The sequence below is a fragment of the Condylostylus longicornis genome, unplaced genomic scaffold, assembly GCF_029603195.1.
Source record: "Condylostylus longicornis isolate FDR11 unplaced genomic scaffold, ASM2960319v2 ptg000098l, whole genome shotgun sequence".
Taxonomy (NCBI): domain Eukaryota; kingdom Metazoa; phylum Arthropoda; class Insecta; order Diptera; family Dolichopodidae; genus Condylostylus; species Condylostylus longicornis.
Window position 1 is genome coordinate 1,963,294 of NW_026578066.1, and position 22,474 is coordinate 1,985,767.

The 22,474-nt window shown below is 23.9% G+C and overlaps 1 protein-coding gene across 4 annotated transcripts; it reads right to left on the minus strand.

Moving 5' to 3' along the window:
* Positions 1 to 3,195: 3,195 nt before the first annotated feature.
* On the minus strand, positions 3,196 to 13,379 carry LOC129613924 (glucose-6-phosphate 1-dehydrogenase). Of its 4 annotated transcripts, none has more exons than XM_055528261.1 (4): positions 12,782 to 13,379; positions 5,268 to 5,386; positions 4,761 to 5,125; positions 3,196 to 4,668 (listed from the first exon to the last, which is right to left on the minus strand). In XM_055528261.1, exons 1-4 carry the CDS (start codon positions 12,813 to 12,815, stop codon positions 3,606 to 3,608), a joined length of 1,581 nt encoding a protein of 526 aa, XP_055384236.1. In that variant the 5' UTR covers positions 12,816 to 13,379; the 3' UTR covers positions 3,196 to 3,605. The 4 variants fall into 4 exon arrangements, with proteins under 4 accessions (XP_055384236.1, XP_055384238.1, XP_055384240.1 ...); XM_055528263.1 differs by lacking the exon at positions 12,782 to 13,379 and adding an exon at positions 6,888 to 7,076; XM_055528265.1 differs by lacking the exon at positions 12,782 to 13,379 and adding an exon at positions 6,628 to 6,655.
* Between the last annotated feature and the right edge of the window lie 9,095 nt (positions 13,380 to 22,474).

Sequence of the window (22,474 nt, forward strand, 5' to 3'; positions counted from 1 at the left end):
GTATTTACATATGCATGTGTAGATATGTATAGAATTCTAGGACTTTATAAAAAAATTAGAAACAAATAACTTTAATATTTAATTTTCAGTAAATTTATAAAATAAAATTGAAGAAGTTCGATTATTAATTTTATTCTGTTCGTCAGTTCGTCCATCTGTTTCCAAATTATGTCAAAATTTTGCACCCAAATAAATTTTTAGGAGAAATTCATTTCTCTAGAATAAAATAATTACCAATTTGAACCCTTTTCAAATTATTGCTGCTTAAAATTTTACAAGTGCCCTTTTTTACAAATTATTTTGTGAAAACCTCAAAAGGCAAATGGAAAGTGAAATTGTATAGGCCGGTATGATAAAGTCAGACCTGTTAAAATTCAATTTTATCTTAAATTATAGTTATTGTTTTCTCAAATCTGTAACATAGGTTTCCTCTTAGATGGTATAAATAATACGAAAGATACGAATTTTCTTCTTATCAAATTTGTGATCGCATATTGAAATTCTATGGACATTCACTTAATTCACAATTTAATGTAAATTAAAATTTATATTGCACTTAGTAATAGAGAGAGGATAATTAAGTTCATGTTTTTCAATCTGAAAAAGTAAGTTCAATCGATGTACTGCATAGCTACACTAGACAATGTATTGTGATATCTATAAAAACGCTAAATTTATTTAGAATTTTGTTTCCATTTCCAATCTGTTCCATGATTCTGATCCTAAAAGAATTAATATAAGTATTTAAAAAAATTAAGAAATGATTAAAGGATATTATTTAACTGTGTATACACATATATACAAAATATTTCTGAAAAAAAAACCTTCAATATTTTCTTTTTATCATTTTCAAATTCAACTACATATGAAATAAATGTCATTCGACAAATCGGCGGAGTAAAATTTCTGTGTCTCAAACCATCGCAGAAGTGCCACCTTGACTATATGCTATAAACAAAAAAAAAAACCAAAAACTCTTTACATTTGCAGATCTATTTTCAGTATTGTCGCCGCGAACTCAACCACAATTAAACCAAAAATAATGATTTTTGGTTAAACCTTAAATATTTTAATTATTTAGAAAGCATTATTGTTTGTAACCTTAAAGTATTATTGAATAATTTTTATTAAATTAAAATTAATTAAATATTTATAATTTTGTGCGATTTTATTTACAATATTTGAATTAATTTGAAAAAAAAGCGAGTTTTAATAATTTTAAAGCAAAATTCTAAACCCTATTAATATCTGCATAAGTCTATTGAATACCCTAAACTCTTTAAACTGCAATATAATTTTTTTACTCTTAATTTTAGAAGTTCTTACATTAAGAGTGAAAAAATTATATCTCTTAAATTAAAGAAGCCTTTATAAAAAAATTAATAGAAATATTTTTTTTTATATCTGATGTTTTTTTCTACTTTGTAAACCCTTACATCCTCCCTATTAGAAAAAAAAAAAACAGACATGATTGATCATAGTTTTCCTCAAATTTCAAAGTAATTAAATTTAATTAATTGTTTTTTTTTTTTGCTTATAATCGGATTTAAGAAAGGAATTTAATTCAAACTTTTACACAAATTGGATTTTTAAACTCTTTTAAATAATTATTCCTTATAACACAAGGAAAAATAAAAAAAAAAACAATAAAAATAAAAAAAATCCTTTAATTTAATTTTTTCGTCGGCATTATTCTTGATTATTGTTTTTTAAAGGCAAAACAAATAAAGTTCCTTCATCTTTTAATAATAATAATAATATAAAAAAAAGAGAGAGAAATGGTCAAAGTAATAAATTAAAAAACTATTAAAGATTTTTCTTCAATATTTTATATAAAGAGGAAAATTAAACTTTAAAAAAAAAATCTTTTGAAGTGAATCTTTTCTCTTTTATTTTCTATATAAAAGAGAAAAAGTTTAAGTTGTTTTTTTCTTCAATGCATTTTGAAAAATGTATCTGCAGAAAAGAGTTTTTTCCCCATTTCTTTCATTAGATTCAATCTTTTTTATACTCACATAAGGTGAAATTCATTTAAAAGTACAGTGAGCCAAATAAAATTCTCTATAAGTTTTGTGAAGATTTTTACTTTGATCTGTTCTGACCTAAAATGAATAATTCTTTTATTAAAAAGTTTCTTTATGCAAAAGTAGTTATGTAACACAAAACCCTGAAAATATGCAGTTCAATACAGTCAATGATATTGTTTCGTATCATTTTGTATTAAATATAAAACGTTAAATTAATGTTTTGGATATAGAATGTATTATTTGTACAATTTTGATTATATAAGATAAGGTCGAAGTCTTATTACCAATCCTCTGAGAAAATTTCAATCAAATGAAAATCATAAAATAAGTATGTATATATAATGCGAGTGAATATTTTTCTAAAACAACAATATTTAAATTAACTTGAATTTTAAAGTTCATAATTCACGAATTCTGTAAGTGGTCAGTTTTGATATTATATGTCGAATGGACAAAATTTAAGAACTTCTTTTTTCAATAGTAAAGTCGTGACCAAAACAAATTCATTCCAATATCAAATTGTTCATTATATCCTTAAAAAAATTTTGGATTTGAATATTTTAATAATTCAAGTGAAGTTAGTAATCACCTTGTGCAATTACTTATTAAAAATATTATTAAAACCTTTAAAAAATTATTGTTTTTTTTGTTTCCTAATAGCCTTACTTGCAAAAATTTAAGAAAATAGCTTTATCCATAAGAATTACAAAAAAACTTTGCTTATAATTGCTTAGAACTGAGTATAAAATATAAATAATACATTCTAAATAAGCAACTAAGGACAATATTTTGATTATAAATATTAATAACTTTCAAATCCTTGATGAATTTTCCTACAATAATTCAATTTAAAATTTAACAATTGCATTATCTACAATATACAAGCACATACAATATAAAAGCATTCAAATTGCCTTAAGGCAAATTATGCATACAATATTTCGGATTTTTCACAAAATTGAATTTTATGTTATTGAAATTTTTGTTCTTCATATTGATTTTATTAGTTTGGAAAGGAAAACAAGCTTTCAGAACATTAATTAAAAGTAGGTGGTACAAGGATAATATGAAACATTTGAACGAATGAATATCTTAAGTTTAATATTGAAATTAATTGACTTGACGCTTAAAACTGTTTAAATTAGAAATTAAACCAATTTAATTATTTATAAAAATATGATTTAATATAACAAAAACATTTTTTATTTAAATAATAATTAAAAATAAAGTAGAAAAAATATTTTATACCATAAAGAATATAAAAAATTGAAAAACAATTATACCGCAAAAATTTTAAACAACTTATACAAAAAATGTTAAAGTGTTTTAAAAAAAAAATTAATTAATTTATTAATCACCTACATTCAACATTTTTAATTTCATATTCAATTTTGTTCTCTTTTTCTTTTTTGTCTTATCTTTAAATTATTAAATTGCATTTTTTTATTATATAATATTTTCACCTCAAAAATTTAATTAATATTTTCCATTAATATCCTGACAAAATTTTAATTTTTCATTTGATTCCTCCTCTTTTATGTTTTTTTGTACAAAATTTAAATCTCTTTCACATGATTTTTATAATTTATTATTACCATGCCATTTATATGATCCATAATATTTAAAATTATTTTCAGCACATTTTTTATTTGCTTCAATTGGTCCACGTGATCCATAAACATAATTAATTGGTTTAGGAAGCTCTTTCTCAATTTTATGCAATAATGGTGTAAATATTCTCCATGCTTCACTCAATTCATCTGAACGTACAAAATGCATTAATGAACCACAAAATACATCTAATATTAAACGTTCATATGCATCCGGTAAATATGCATCTTTATATCTATGATTATATGACAAATCTAATTCAGTTTCTTCCATATCAAATGTTATACCTGGTGATTTTGTCATCATTTTAACATAAATCGCTTCACCTGGCTGAACACGTATAACTAATTCATTACGTTTTGAATTACCTTCAAATATATCACCAGCAACATCATTATATTGTATTCTAACTTCAGCTTTACGTTCATTTAATGCTTTACCACAGCGTAATATAAATGGTACACCATCCCAACGTTCATTATTTATTTTTAATACAGCTAATGCATATGTTGGTGTTGTTGAATTTTTTGGTACTGTTGGATCATCTAAATAACCTAATTTTGCATCACCTTCACCATTTGGATCACCAATGTATTGTCCCAATACTGTATCATTTAATTCAACTGGTTGAATACTTTTTAAAACACGTACTTTTTCATCACGTATATCATCTGGATGGCATGATACTGGTCGTTCCATTGCAACTAATGATAAAATTTGTAATAGATGATTTTGCATAACATCACGTATTATACCAAATTCATTAAAATAACCACCACGTCCCTGTGTACCGAATGGTTCTTTAAATGTTATTAAAACGGATGCAATATTATCACGATTCCATGTTGGTGAAAAAATTTTATTTGCAAAACGGATTGTCATTAAATTTTGTACCATTTCTTTACCCAAATAATGATCAATACGATAAATTTGATCTTCACGGAATAGTTTCGATAAATGATCACTTAATTGTTTCGAAGAATCAGCATCACGTCCAAATGGTTTTTCAATAATAACACGATTCCAGCCCCTAAAAAATTAAAAAAGAAAATATTAAATTTATATTACAAAAAATTTTATAATTTAATTTATATTAAAAAACATTGGAAAATTTTTTCATACTTCTCTGCCATTGTATGATTCTTAATATTTGATGTTACTATTTCAAATACATTTGGTGGTAATGCTAAATAAAATACACGATTTGCTGTTAAATCACATGTTAATTTTTTAATTTCTTTATCAAGATTTTCAAAATCAACTCCTTTATCATAAGAGCCACGTACATAATGATTTAATTTCCAAAATTCTTCATATTTTTTCTCTTCACTTGGTTTCACTTTCATGTATTTAATACATTTTTCACGTAATTGAGCAATTGTAATATCTGATCTAGCATAACCAAAGAAAAGTGTTGGTTTTGGTAATAAGTTATCCCTGTATAACCACCATAATGTTGGATAAATCTTTTTACAAGCTAAATCTCCCTATATTAGTGTTGAAAAATAAAAAAAAAAATACTAAATTAGATAAGCAAATTTTAGAATACAGCAATTTCATTATGATTTTTAGGTAAATTTTAAAACATTTTAAATATATGAAATAAAATATGGGGAAAATTGAACTTACAGATGCTCCAAATGTAACAAAAACATGAGGAATTTTTCCATCAAAATGAGTTCCTTCACATATCATCGTGTGTGTCAATGATTCACGAATCAATGACAGAGTTTCCTCTTTTTCGGCTTCTGCAATAATTAATAAAAACGAAATGTTAAATAAGCTTTATAATTTAAGAATTACAAATAATTAATTGTTTATCAAAAGATTGATAATGCCACTCTAATTTAACTGATCCATATTGTAATTTGCCGTAAAGCAAGTAAATTTCTTTTTAGAAAAAATAGGGCTTTCTCTCTATTTGCAAAATATTTCTTAAGATTTCTTCTCACTAAACGAGAATATAAAACTGATTTTAAAAATTGAACAGTGATATCGTGTGACACTTTCTAATATTAAATTGCATTCAATTATGAATCAATTATAATATTGTTCTACAACAAACTGCTGACATGATGCTTAAGCTTTATGCAAATAATCAAAAGTATATGTATAGATGGAAACACTTAAGGTATTTTTAAAAAAAATTCAATATTATTGAATAAATTAAATTGCAACTAATTGAGGAAATAAAATTATCATTTATTTTATGCATACAAAATAAGTATGGAGTTTTTATAAAACAATTCAAGCAAATTATAAAACTTTTATAAAGCAAATTATAAAAATTAATAAAAATAATAAAAATTTCTCAAATATCGCAAAAAAAAAAATTATAAAAATTTTATTTTATTGATAGTTTTATTTATATTAGAAGATAATTTTTATATAAAAATTCAATTATAAGTACCTATATAAAATTCCAATTTCTGCTGATTTTTTTTTCAAATTCAAAAAACAATCAACAAACAAAATTAGTTTGGAAAATGATTGATTTCAATATAGAATTTCAACAAAATTTTATTAAATTTCAATTTGTGATTATTTCCGATGAAAATAAATTTTGGTATGAATTTAAAATTTAATTATAACACTTTTATGAAATATTGAATATTTTAAGAATAATTCCATTTGTTATAAGTATGAATTTTTTGTTTATATGAATTTTTTACGTGTACCATTTAGAAACACAAAATCTATTGCATTCCGATCGGACCACATAATTAACTTAAAAATAAAATTTTTGTATCAACTAATTAATTCAAGTTCTATTAAAGAACATAATTCCTTTGCTGAATTTATTATACATACGAGTAGTCGGATTGGAATGTTGGTGCACTTGTCATTATTAAAAAATATATTTTATAATTACAATTTAAAACCACCAGTAAAGTTTATTAAATTATTCTATTATTTTAAATGAGATTGAAATCTTACAGGTTCACTTAAAATTCATTACAGGTTTTAACATTTTTTTGTATATACCTACCTTAGAAATAATTATAGGCTACTTATATTTAAGTATCAAAAGGTTAGAATATTAACACACATGTTATTTTATATAAGTATGAATAAAATGTTTTTTTAGAAAAATTTCTTCTTTTTGCAAACTTTTGTAAAAAAATATTAAAAATTTTTTTATGTATTATAATCACAAATTATACTAAAATTTCTTAATTTTCAAGTAATAATTAAAATTTCTTTAAGTAAGATTCATATATATATATACAGGTACGTAATTAAACTAACCTTAATTTGTACTTTAAACCGCAAACCAAAGTCTCTAATTCTATAATAATTTTTTCCCCTTGTTTTAGATTTCCCTTATAATTATATAAAAAATAATAATAATAAAACAAAAGAAATATCTAAATTTTATTTATGAAAAGCGCTTTGAAAAAAAAATAAAATTTTGATCTGTTGATCAATTCTAACCTAAGTTTGAAGACCGACTGCACCGGCAATATAAAATGTAAGATTTGCTTTTGTTTTATAAGCACATTGTTTTTCAAATACTTACATATTTGTTAAATTTAGATATTAAATTTTAAGAAAATGTTTAGTATCAATGTTAAATTGCAGCTTTACATATGGGCATGATATATGTATATATATGTATATATACATATACATATATATATGCATATATGTATCATAATAGATAGGCAGATATTAAAATATGTGTTGTGATATAAAATCATTGTTCACAACTACATAAAAATAAAGAAATGCTCCTACTATTGTAGTAATTCAGCTACAGTCATTTATTAAGACTTTAAGGAGAAAAAGGCTTTTATAATAACTTTAGAGGTTTATTTTCGTCTCATTATTATTTTTATAGTATTGAAGTTTGATGCTGTATTTTCAGATGTTTATGTTTGAGATCGTAATTGCATATTAGAAATTAAATTAAATATGTGTTATACAATATAACACATTTATTTGTGATGAATATTATTCAACAATATATTGTAAAGTATAATTATTTTACGATTATCAACTAAATTTTGATACTTGCAATATTCAATTTTTGTACTGTTATATTTTTTGTAATGTATGTATATGTATATACGTTCATTTGAATATGGTATTTAATGCTTATCATTAAAAATATCGTATTTTTGCATAGATCTAGGAGGAAAAACAAAAATTCTTATTAATGCCATATAAACCTATTTACGTTTAAAATTTCTTGCGTGCATATTTTATTACTTAATCGACGTTTTATTTTAGACTTACATATTTCATTTTCACATTTAATTTGATTTGCTTGCTGACTTTAAAGACTTTTATAAAATGCGAAAAAAATTCTGAGCGAAAATTTACTTCCAAACTTTATACTACTAAAAAAATGAGTGGCACACTAAAAAATCTGATATACTCTTCATTCAATAGATTGATGACACATACATATGTATACAAGTATGCACATATAAATAAATTAACATTTGGGGAGATATAATAAAAACAACAAAAAAAAACAAGTTTTATTTACGTCGCTTAGGCTCAAGTTCAGTAATACTCTGTAGAATTATTATATAGGTACAAATAATAACAGAACAGAACAAAATTTTCTTCGTGTTCTTTCGATTACTTCAATTTAAAATAAATTCGGTGTTTTGGAATATCGTACCGTTTATTTTACCGTAGTCCAATTTTGATAAAAACCCTTACTATTCTTAATTGCTTTAAGTGTCCCTTTTTTAATTTGTATGTGTATATAAATTTTATCTTGATGAAAATATTATGGTCTTTCCCAATGTTATGAGATGGATTAATAATATTGAGGATCCCATTGTTGTTGAATTCGTTCCACACATATTCAGAAATATGTCTGTATGTATGTATGTTTGTGTACATAAACAAAATTTATATTCTTGCAAAGTTGTCTTGCACAATATTCTTTCCTATCAGCTGAGACAGTCAAATACTTTATTTATCAATCGAGAAATATTATGATCACGTGCTTTTGCAAACAGGCGTACGATTTTTGTGTGTATTTTTGTATTATCTACATTTTATTATTCAGAAATTTTTAATTTTGTATTCCATTATCAATATAATGCTCATTTTTATTAATATTCATTGTTATTAAATAAAACTTGTAGTGTTCCTTAGTCACAATAAATGTAGAAATAACGTGACCAGGTATAAAAGTTAAAAAAAATCACTTTTTCTGGTATTAATGATTTTAAGTAGTATGTATGTATATAACTAAAACATTTATCGAAATAAAATGAAAACGGAAAATATAAAACTTAAACATTCATTGATACCAGAAAAACGTATTTAAAAATAGTTCTCACAAAATGCTTGAAGACAGATGTGGTAGAAAGCACGTTTCCATTAGGGATAATGTAAGAAATCTTAGGTCTGTTGAGTTGCACAATGTTCGCTATCACCCTAATGATTATGGTAGGAATTAGCCGGTCATTAGAATGTTGCGTTCTGTTAATTCTAATTCTTTGGTATTTGATCCTGCTATTAGTAAAGGTACTCTTAGATCTCGACTTTTGTCTAATTTAAATTTGTAGTAATATTTTCGTTTCTTCTTGTTTCTCTCTCGTCTCTATTTATCTAGATTATCAATTATTCGTCGTTTGGTTTTTTGTTTTTATTATTATTTTTAAGTTGTGCTCGCCATTTTATTTTACTTGCCCTTTTGCTCTTCCCTCTTTTTATTCCCCTCTTCCCCCCCCCCCCCCCCCCTTTCCAACCATAAATGATGACGCTGTTCCTTGATAACTGATAGTTGCATAGTTGCGACTAAAAGAAGTTTTTATTTACGCCTGTTGACGATATGCTTAATGCTTGATCTAGGTAATGGATGTCTGATATAAATATTTAATTTAAACCAGCACTTCGATTACTTTTAATAAAACTTCAGTCATCAGAATTATTCGAAAACTAATAAATATTTAGTGTTAAAATTTTTTCAAATTATTCTAAAGATAGGCAATTCAGTAATTGAATGAAAAATTATCTTATTGCCAACAAAATTTTGGAAAGTATTTACCACTGAATTGACATGTTCAATTCTATTTCCTTTCGTTAACCTTAAATTTAACTTGACATGAAAATTCTCTGACTTCATTTATTATTAATGTTATGTATATAAAACTCTGATTATTTTTATTTATAAAATTAAGATGTACTGGTCTCCCTAAGCATGCATATTTTTATTACTTGTTACCTACATAAATATGTTCATACATATATGTGTAAATTTTAACGGATGTGAACTTTAAAAAAATATATAAGTGGTCTAAACACATTTACATACTTAAACGTTTTGAAATTATTTTAATGTATGCAAGCTTTTCTGTTGATCGCGCGATATTTTTGTTATTTTTTGCTGTGATTTTGGTAGAGTAGCTAGGTCATTAACAATCATTCTATAAAGTTTTAATGTATATGTATGTACCTATGTATTGCAAAATAATTATATACTATTTAAAGCTTTGTTTTAATGCAATACATGCATTTTGAGGTGTAAGTTTTAAATGTAACACACATCAAAACTATTTACAAGTTGCTGATTAGATCGGCACAACACAATCAATTTTTTAATTTGATTAAAAGTTATATTCGCATATTCAGTATCTATGTATATGCAGACACTGTCAGAACACAAAAATTTTAGTTTCTAAAATTGAATATTATGCTGCTTTTAAACCAAGAGAAAATTTTTATTTAACATTAAATACTGCAAATTAAATTAAATTTAAAATGTAAGATTTGGTAAAGGACCACTTATTTGGTTTTGTCAATCATTTTACTTTCAATTTTAGTAAACACGATGACTTAATCGCTATTATAGTCACATATAGTGTAAACACATGATTTATTTTTTCAAGGTTCTAACGTACTTTTAAATTTCATATAAAATAAACATTCTTTGAACTTGATCCTGACCATGAAAATTTATAAATTTTTTGCTTTTAGAATAAAAATCTTTTCAATATTTAAAAAAATAAATATAAGTAATTTATTTTTTAGCCCAGAGGCATTAGAAAGCATCAATAATTTAATTTCTGAAATAACATTCTCATGATAGTTATAATTTAGATAATATAGCTGCTTAAATTGGGTACCTACATACATACATGTTTACTTAAAGAAAAAGTTTATATGAAAGCTTGTGTATAACCAGTATTTTTAATGGTTTGTAAAATTACGAACGACTTTCATTTCAACTATGAATCATTATTAAAAATATTTGATATTGACAAAAAGTTAATAAAAGTTTATAGCATTCATACGTGCATACACAATGAGTACATTATGTACATACATATTATAATCTAACGTCATACGTGCATCTGGCAATACGTTAATGAATTTTCTTTTATGTTAAGCAAAATTTTATTTCATTAATATCAAAATATGGAAAAATATGAACAAGCAATGAAATAGTAGTTAAATTTGTTGAAATCTAAAATAAAACCTACTCGTAGTTTTGACATTGAAATAATAGTTTGACGTATCATGCGTCATAATGTCAACAATGTTGACATATCACAATTTATTAAAATTAAATTTAAAAGTTATTATGATATTGACTACATAATTTCTCAGTTTTAGTTTTGGATGACTTTTGCAACACTTTCATCGTAGCCTATGTTAAATCCTTCTAAAAAATCGGATATAATCGATTAGTTGTAATTAATAATCATATCGAATTAACAAATGAAACCAAATAGAGAACGAATCCGCAGTTTAATTTCACTCAGAAACTATTCACCGATTATAAACGAATTATTGAATTTAAAATAATACTCTCAAATAATGTTTAATATTTTGATTATCAAAAAGAAAAAGAAAAACAAAAATTAATGTATTAGAAAATTTTAATGAATTATTTAAAAAAAAATTTCTGAAGATTTTTTTTTATACATGAATACATTTTTTAAAATTTTTTTTTGCTTTAACTTGTTATTGAAGAAAAAAAAAATGTAGCTAAAAAATGTAGTTGGATATTAATGCTTTGTTATTGGAAATGTTCTGTCTTTGACCCAAATTAATTCAATAATCTGTACTAGATGCGAGCTAAAGAAACCAGAAAAAAAATTAAAAAATAATAAATGACCATAAGTTTTCTTTTTATTATTTTAAAATTTGGCTTTCACTTAATTTTTTTCGGTATACTTAATTAAAAAAGTTTTGAAAGTATTGCAGCACAGAAAAGTGCATTAGAGACCAAAAGTGAATGTTAAATATTATGACTTTCTTAAAATTCACAAAGTAAATATAAAAATTATTTATATGTATGTGATCGATTATGATGTGTATACATATATACATGCATACCACATACAACAAAATGCATTATTTCATTTTGTCATTTTAATTAATTTGAATAATCTAACAGTTTCGAATATACATAATATATTACTAATTAATAATACATATATTAATAATTTCGAATATACAAAATACAAATACATACATATATACAAAATTTCTCTTTATATTTTAGCGTATAATAATACTCAGATGGTTTAATTTCAGAAAATGAATGCATGTATATTATTCTAAATGTATATAACATTCCAACCTCTATAAAGAATTAGTTACGTTCTACTATTCCGGTAGATGACCCTATATTTTTATAGGTACGTACATATACATGTACTAAATAAACGTCAAATCATTTATATTAAAATTTATATTAGTTTTTAGTACTAACAGGAAAAAGAGTGTTTCATTTGAATATTTTTTATGTACATTCAATTTAATATTTTCAAATAAGTTCTAGACGTAGGTATTGGAATAATGCTATCAATGTAAATACATGTACGTTATATCTATATGTAGGTACCTTAAAAAATAACACAAGAAACAAGAAATTTCGCAAGTTGAGTATATGTATGGCGGGAAATCAATTATGGTAGTAATCAATTTCAATAATTTCACTTTTATTACCTATCTACATAAACTAATCTATATTATATTGATTAATATGTTATTGATTAATATTGTATTGTAAGCAACTTATTCGAAAAACTTCTAATAAATTTTTTTTCGAAAATCCGAAAATCTAACTGATCTACATAAATCAATAACAGTACAGTGGCTCTTAACAACTAAAATAAATGTCATAATTAAAAATTATTAATTAAAAACAAAAAAATCAAACTTACCATTTGGTGAATGTGGTATTTTCAAATTATTCATATTGGCTGGTCTATTTATTCTGGATTTTCACAAAATTTATAAAGAATATTATTTAGTACTGTGCCTCTATATTCACTTGTTGATCTCTTATGAAAAATATGTGGATATATAAAAACCAAAAGTATACCTTCTTTTATTTTTGTTTTTTGGTAATTTTTAATATTCTCTTAAATAATTACACAAGTTCACTGCTTTTAATATAAAAAAAGTTTCGTTTAAAAATGCAAATTTTACAAAAATACACCGAAATCTAAAGCTTTTAAATGAACACGGTACAAATGCAGTAATGTGACGGTTTAACTTTAATTAGCCCGATAAAAAGTATTAAAAAATTACGAAAATAATAAAATATAAAATTGCTAAAGTGTGCAATCACACCACTATAAGTTCTCAACCGATAATAAATTATGAATTTTTATAACAAAAAAAAATAATAAAAACAAATAAAAATCACAAATAGTTTTAATGATTAAATAAATTATAAAAATCAAAAATTATTTAATAAATTAAATAAAACAAAAAAAAATATAATTAAAATTTTAGAAACTGTTTAATCCAACGACACATGGAACCACAATGAAATCACGAAAATTTATTATGTCAAGCTAAGCTCTATTATTTCATCCATTCCTCCAAACATTGTTATTTGTTAATGTATTGGTTTTGTAGCAGAGCAGAAATAATAGCGTTGATTTTTCGTACTCGTACGAAATACCAAAACTATGTAAATACTGAGAGAGAATAAAACCCGTTTTATTTCAATAAAGCTTTATCAGGTAAGAAAAAATAATAATCATCTGTCTTGTTCGCTAAAGTATAAATAAAGTGAAACCGTATGTGTGCATATACTTATACAAGAGAGTGTTCGATTATATTTAAATTATAGTAAAAATCTGCCACAAAAATTTTCGAGCTTTTTTTTATTTTATACATGTAACATGACTATGTGTTCTAACTCCGTTTAGTACTATGTAGTTTCAAAGGGATTTTTGATTATATGCATAGAAACGTTTTGCAAATATAGTTATATATAAACTGTTATTATTGAATTACAACATATATAATATGTCACTCGATTAAAATTAAATTAATCATAGTGTTAACTAAAATTAACTGGGTAAACTTCGTTGTAAATACTGCCGTAAACTGCGATAATTTATTATCTGCTTCTATTTAATAGTCTTTCTTTCAATATATAAAAATAACTCCCAAAATTTTTGACACCCAAAACTGAAAAAAACCATTTCATTTTAGTAAATACTTTGATTAATCTAATTATAATTAAATGAATTATAAACTACATTTATAATTATAATTTAATATTAATAGAATCATTATATCAATAAATAATATTAAAACTTCAAAACAAAAAAAAAATCCTTACATTTTCTAATTAAAACCAAAATGTAGTAAAATAACTACTTTAGAGATGTTTTGGTAGTAATAATAATAACATGTTGCTCAGAGTTGTTTATTTTTTTTATAGTTAATAAAAAGTTTTGCTTTATTTTTAGACTTACTCATAAAAAAGTATTAAACAAAACTTGTGCAGCTACGCTACAATTATTATTTATTTATTAACGTATTGTACAAGATTTTGTCGCTTTGTAGAATTATTTTATTAGGTGATACAACTGATACGTCATTTTCTTCTCCAGCTACTTACATATCAATGATTTTAAATTTATAAAAGAAATGTTTTATAATTGAGAGCAACAGAAATATTGGTGACATTTTTTGAAAACATTTTAGCTTTTATCAATCATCTTAAAATAAATTTTCTAAAATTAAAGGAAACAATGAACAGCCATATTTCTCATAATTGTTATTTTTGTACATAATTTATCTATAGATATGTACTTCAAAATATAGCATAAACTAATCATAATAATTGTGAGTAAATAAATGTTAAAATAATTTTGTTTACTACAAAGCTTTTTCCTATTATGAAAACGACAAATTTACATGGGGTTGAATGAGTGTCAAAAATTTCTGAGAATATTAAATTCGAGAGATTGTTTTGAACATTCAAAACAATATTATTTTTTACGTATTAATGTTCGAGGCGCGCATGTTGAAATGATAAAAAAAATTAAATCAATTTAAATGCAGGTGCTTCGAAATCGATACTAAATTTTGATTAAAATATTTAAGTATGTATAAATATTTACAAATTTTCGACGCTTCAATATACTATAATCGACAATTTATAGTAAATGAAAGCTACTCAGCTGTGGTGAAACTTTCATAATTGGAGTCACTTTAAATTTTAAAAATGAATTCCAAAAACAGAAAAACTTTACTCTAGAAAATACGAATATGAGGAGGCTGATCAAACAAATATTTCGAAATTTTTAATTTTTAGGCGATCGCATTGGGGGTTGTCATGTATATGTACATGTTTAAGTAAGTCTATCTTGTTTATTTCAATTGTCGATCTGCGTGCGGTAAAAATATACATCTTTGTGAGACAAGTTTCAAGTCTTAAATTTTGTCTGTTCTCAAATCAGAATTCGAATTATTAACAAAAGTAACCGAAAATAATGAATAATACCATAATGAATTTTGAAATTAATCGGAAAGTGCTTCCGCTTTGCTTTTTTTGTCAATTATTTTTCATGAATGAGGTGGAGTACAATTATGTAAAAATATTGCTTAACTTATTTCTAGAACGCATAAAATTAAAAATTTCATCGCTTGTAATTAACATTTGAATAATTTAAAATTATTATATGCTGAAGTCATAGTACAGTTAACCAAAGAAGGGCTTACAACTGACAGAGGATCTTTAAATATCATTTAAATTCATATAATTATGACTAAACTAGAATCCAAAATTTTTAAAAGTCGAAATTTCGCATGATTGATAATAGCTATTGGTACTAACAAAAATATAAGAGAATAATTTAAATTTGAATGAAAAAAATTATTTATGCACTAATTACACTCATCAAATGCATAAAATAATAGAAAACTTCTTTAGAAGATTCTTACATCATTCTATTGTTATTACACAAAATTACACATTAATAAATTCATACCCAAACTATGAGTACCTATACCATTATATCACAAATTAAGAGTGAATTATGAGTGAATTTTTCATAATGAAACTGGATTTATTCCATTATTTTATCATCATTTATTGTTTTAGTGAAATGTAGTAATTCAAAGTCTTAAATTTTGATAAATTAAAGTTTTCAGTTTCATTGTTGAAAAAAAAAAAAACAAATTTAAGTATTTTTTCTTTGTTAACCCTATAAATCTCTAATTTGTTTAAAAAATTTTTCGAAATTCATAATAATAATTCAAATACATATAAGTAAATAATTTGACACATACATAGTTGATAACTGTAATACAATTGTCAGTTTATCATTGAATGTAAAGCTCATAAAACTGATTGTCATTTTTTGAAATTACCATTTTCAAAATGAAGAAAATTCATACTTTAATATTGTATACATATTAATTGTAAAGTATGTAGCTTATGTATTAGGGAGACCATCTCTCTTCATTTCAAGGATATATTCTGTTTTTTGGGTGCACAATATCCGTCTGATTCCGTAAAATATTCCATAAGTTGCATCAAAATAAGCATTTTCCTCTGAGATGTCAAATTTACTTTGCATTATATTTATTTAAGACAGTAAGATTTGACACTTAATGAAACAGTAAGATTTGACACTTAATGAAAAATATCAATTCAAAATCTTTCATATTTTGAGTTGACAATTTTGTTATTTGATAATTTATATGCTCAGCTTTTTTTTCAACAAAAGAAAACTCTTTAAAAACATGACGTAACTGAAGTTCTTGGCTCTCACCAATTTTCTGACCATAAATATTTATTTATGCATAGGCGACTTTACATATTTTTGTTGTCCCATTTTTCCTTGTTAAAATACATGGTCACCCTAATGCATATGCATAAATCTGGTTGATGATCAATTTATTTCCACAAAAAAAGCTATATTTTTTAAGGATTAAGATGAATAATTTGCAAATTTAAATTTCTCACTTTGACTAATCATATTTAAATTCAGTCATCTGAATATAAACCATAAATGAATTTTTCTCTTTATACTTTTTCTCCATTTACAATATTATATAGTAGGTATAAAATGTAGGAAGCAGTACAAGAAAATGGATAATGTCATTATACCCAAGGCAATGGATGGCTACTGTTATTTACATACTTATACATACCTATACAATGTACGATATAGTCAGTCTGTAAATGTAAAAAATTAAGTTTAAAATGTAAATTTTTAGTTTCATTGGGCAATAAGTCATCCAGACCAATTGTATTTGTATGTATTCTATAATATGTTACATGGAATTGTAAAAGAAATCTTATTCAGAAATTTATAAAAGGTTTTGTGGAAATTTTGATCTAAAGCATTAAAAATGCAGTTTTTGACATTAAAATTTACAAATACATATTATAGTATATACAAACCTACATACATACTCGTATATAGAAACTTTTTATTTCAGGAAGGTGAAGCATTGCAACTTAAATTTTATCACATTCAGGAATAGCATGAAAGCAAGAATTGGTAAAATTTAAAGAATTTTCTTGATTATTTTAACCAAAGTACAGTTGTATGTAGTAAAGTATATTGGAATTTCTAAAAGGCTATTTTGTTTTGGTTTCTGTATTAGAAAGAGAATAATAAATTTTTTACTCAAATGAACTTTTATATATTCAACCTTGTTACTTTTTCTATTCCGGCGACGCGACAAAGGTGCATTAGATACATATACAACCTGTAATCAGATTGTGTAAATGTAATATTGGATTTATGTATTAAATGCGTTGATGTCGCTGATGTTGACGGTCAATGTTAAAAAGTGTTAATGGAAAAATTTGAAAAATTTGAAAAAGGATAATTTTTCAAAAAATTTTTACTAACTCATGGTTTAATATGCAAGTTAAATTTAATTTTTGTAGGTACGATAAATTTTAATGGAAATTTTCAATTTCAAAATAGAGAAATGATTTTAACAAATTTGAAAAACAAATTTATTTAAAGAACACATTTGCACTCAAAGAAACTCTGACGGCTTTAAAAACATAACTAATTGGAATGAAATTCAGATGTGATCAGTTAAAGTATCAAAATGCAAGGGATTAATCTTTATAAGCACTTACCATTATTTTGATTTGTCATATTTCCTAATAAGTTTCTTGAAGAACTTAAACATCCTGCATCACATTGCCCTGCAAAAACAATTTTTGTTTTAAAATTTAATTAATTTGTTCTCTACAGAATTTTTTGAAGCATGTTAAAGAACTACATAAAGTTCACAACTTACCATTAAAACTAATTACTAAAATTAAAAATACTAGAATTTGACAGTGATTTCTTAAAAATTTGGCCATTATTGTTTAATTTCTATTTAATTACTTTCCGTAATATATGCGACCAATGCCTTCTGTGAAGTGTCAAATCCGACTTAAAATTTATGTTATTTATAAAATACTCAATCAGCCTATATTAAAAATACTGTGATGATAAGTAGGAAGATTATTTTCACTTATATATATTAATATTAATTAAGTAGATACTTTATAAATCATAATTAAACGAAAATAATATGCAAATATTATTTTTTCGATGAAAGGTGGGATTTTCATATCTTATCTTCTATATAGAGTGCGTAGATTATTTGAAGCATTAAATTTCCAATTAAGTTTTGGGATTTCATAAATAATCATAATGATAACTATATGTATATTGTCTTATACGCTAAAGTGCATATATTTATGTTATAATTCTGTCTAGTTGTCTGGCGCCAAGAGAAGATACTTGTACATACCGATTGATTATTAATATTTTACTATCAAGAACGTGAAATTTTCATAGTGGACTGTTAATCACTGATGATTGTCTATTTATTAATTTTTTCAATCTAGAGAACAAAGTCCTGAAATTTAACTAAACTATATGATTAAATATTGTGAATGAAAAAATTGTATTCTGTCATAATTTTGCATTATTCACAATTCTTTTAATTTAAAATTTCCTCTTTTTCGATTTCTATTTTCGGTAAAAATTAATTTTCTTTAAATTTAATGTTATTGTATATAATTGAATAAAAATTTTTATATTATTTTAACAACCCAAAAATTGACTACATATAACATTATTGTCCTTTTTGTTCTAGTTGAATAATAAATTATTGGATGTCCTTTTTTTCTAATTTTTTATTTTGTTTCTCGTTTTTTTTTCAGTTGTTTTTCATATCATCAATTCATCAATCTTCATTAAAGATTTCTAAAAAAAAAAAGAGAAAGAGAGAGAAATATAAATAAAACACAAACTCACAAACACTAGAATAGAAAGAAAAAAAAATTTACAGAAAAAAAAATTATCATTTTTATTGTTTTTTGTTTTTATTTTATTGTTTGCTTGTTCGCTTTTTCTCTTTCAATTCTCTAAGGATATTTTTCGTCATTTCCCATTATAAAGGATATAAAAATGATGCGTGCTTCTTGTTTATATCTATGATGTGAATTTATTTTACGGTAAAAATATGGGACAATTTTTTTTTTGTTTTTTTCATATAAGAAAAAATCTTTTCAATTGAAAAGCATTCGCAAAGGATATAACAAGGAAGTGTAAACTATATTGTAAAATGATGATCATAGAATAGAATCATATCACAAATTAAAATTTCCTAAATTCTTGTTATGTATGAAATTCTTATTTATTTTTGAATTTAAATTGCAATTTAATCAATATATTTTACGGATAGGCAGCAGTTTATGACAAGTTATAATTGCAATACAAGAATAATTCCGAATTTATAATAATTAGGAATCAATTTTAAGGAGCGGAGTTGAAGCTAATAATTTTTGAAGTCGTGCTTATGCTTGCTACGTGAATTTTCAACAGAAACATTAAATCAATGAAAAATTACAAATTAAGTTTTTGCCACCAAGTGTAAAATGTAGTAGAGAAATTAAATGAAGTCATTAAAAACAATGAAAATATTTGCCCAATTCACAATAATTAATTTGTCTTAATTTGTCTTAAGTAAATTTCAAAAGAATTGCAATTTAAAGAATAAAAATCGTATAAAACTTGAAAAAATTGTTTGAATTTACAAGAAATAAAAATTTTGCTATACAGACCCGAATATGGTATTGGAAACTAAAATTCCATGTATCTAGTCTGTACTTTATATAACAAAAAAAAAAATCAGAATTCATTGAAAGTTTAAGAAAGAAAATTTAAACTAGAAAACAAGAAAAAAAACATTGAAACAACAATAATGAAAATAAATAAAATGTTTTTCATCATCACTTCCTTAAGTTATTTTTGTAGTCTCTATGGACAATTGAATTTTCTTAAAAAAAAAAATCCATAGCAGCTACACCTAGGAATAAATTTTTTGTTTTTCCTGTACACAAAAGTAGCATTTTTTTCTATATTTTATTTAAACTTTAAAATGAATTGTGTATATTGTGTTTTTGTAATTGTAATTTAATATGACGTCTAAGCTAACAACCTTTATATACATATGTATATACTTATGTATAGATGTTTTGTTCGATATTTCATGGCTGTTTTAAGATGCAATGATTGGAAAGTTGCTTACATTCTTCTTTCTTTGTAAATATAGATATGAATTGTATTTCTAATTCTAATACTTTTGTTTAAAATACATTCCAAAATTAAGTGACCTGCTTAAGGGAGCAAAAGTAAATATTAAAACTGTCTGTAACTATAGTTATTTACTTTTTTACACTGGTCACTCTTCTCTAATAAGTTTCTTCTTTTCTTCTTTTGAGTTCTTTATGAACAAAGATGATGGGATATGAAGTGTAAAACCACATACTGTGGGAAGTTGCTATATAGATAAATTTTACTTTTAAGGAAATTTTTTAAGAGTGGTTTTCTGAATATTTGACTCAATATATTAGAGCTAATCATCAGTATACTTTCCATAATTGGCTTTTCATCGGAAAAGCATTTGTAATTTTTTTTTGGCAAAGTATAATTATATTTAGTTACCTTTATATGGTCTATATGTTATGAAGATGGAAATTATGATAATAGTAGCATGGATTCAAAATATTTCTATGTGATCCTTTTTGTCAATTTCGTTTGTTTGATTGTCTTTCTGATCTCAAAATATGTAATTATATCTTTCAAACAGCATAATTTTATATTGAAAATATAATTTTTAATAAATTGATCCTTCTATTAGATTAAATAGATATTATAACACTTTATGTATATAATAGAATCACGATAATTACTGTTGTCATACCATTATATGATAATTTTATGTAATTTCCTATATTATTTTATATTTAAAAAATAATAATTTATACCATAAACTTGCGTACATTTTGTTTAATCTTTATAATAAATCTAATGGTCGCAGTAAACATCATTTTAACCTAATTTTAAAATATACTGTTACAGATAAAGTGGATGAAAACTCTACTACTTCATATAGGTATAGTTCACAATAGAATAACTATAAATTTTCTTGTTATTTATTGAAATAGATGGAAGAAGTTAAGTAAAAGTAAACGTGATCAAGAATAATTTATACACCATTTTTTATGGTTATGTATTTATATTTAGAACAATCTTCCATCTTGATTTTTTTTTATCTTTTTTGTTTTACCTCGCTGCTATCAACTTCCTTTTTAAATGATTTCTTGAATTAATAGGTTAGTAAGTAACTATAAAATAAATGAAAATGAATATTTGGTGGATCAAGGGAAAAAAAGAAAAGAAAATACAAGGATTAAATTTGTTAAAACACACACTATACACGTTTATCACAATATTGTATATATATCGTAGATTTTGAACAAATTTAGAAAAGAGAAAATGAAATTTTAATGAGAAAAAAAATTATCAAATGAATATTACTCCTCAAAAAAAAAACTGTTAAAGCATATAATGTTGAAAATTATACTTTGATATATAAATTGCAGGTCAATTTTACGATATTAGAAAATCGCATTCATAAGGAACATTCAAAATCAAAATCAGAGATAAAGACTTCATCACTTCTAAAAGAGTTAGTGCTCATTTCGAAAAATTACAGATTTGATGTTAGTTTAACTGGTTGATCTAATTGTGCTATAAAATGTAAATATTCAGGCATTATCGTAAAATTCTGTCTAAAATAAAATAAAATAGATAAAAGTGTTAAATTTTTTTCCGAATATCCTTCTATCACCTGTGTGGACGAATTCGAATGAGGTCGTCAAACTATTAAATAAAATTGTAAACAAATTCATTATTTCTTCTTGCTTTGTTTTTTTCTCTCATTACCTCTCTCATCCTATATTATATTTTTTGTACTTTCTTCTCTTGTAAATTTGTAATACTTAGTACTTTTTTTATTTTGTTCGTATTTTGGCCTTTTTTGCAATAAAGTGATGGTATAAAAAAAAAACTGGGAAGATTTTTTATTATTGAGTGTAAAAGGAAAACACTGACGTACATAAATATATATCATCTCAATATAGAGAGCTTTAAGTACTATAAAATATTTGATTATCGAGGTGGAAAACCTTAATTTAACCCAATAAAATTGAGAAAATATACACGTACATATATTTATACCTAAGATACATATATATATATAAGGAAAGTCATAATGACATTTAAAATCAATTT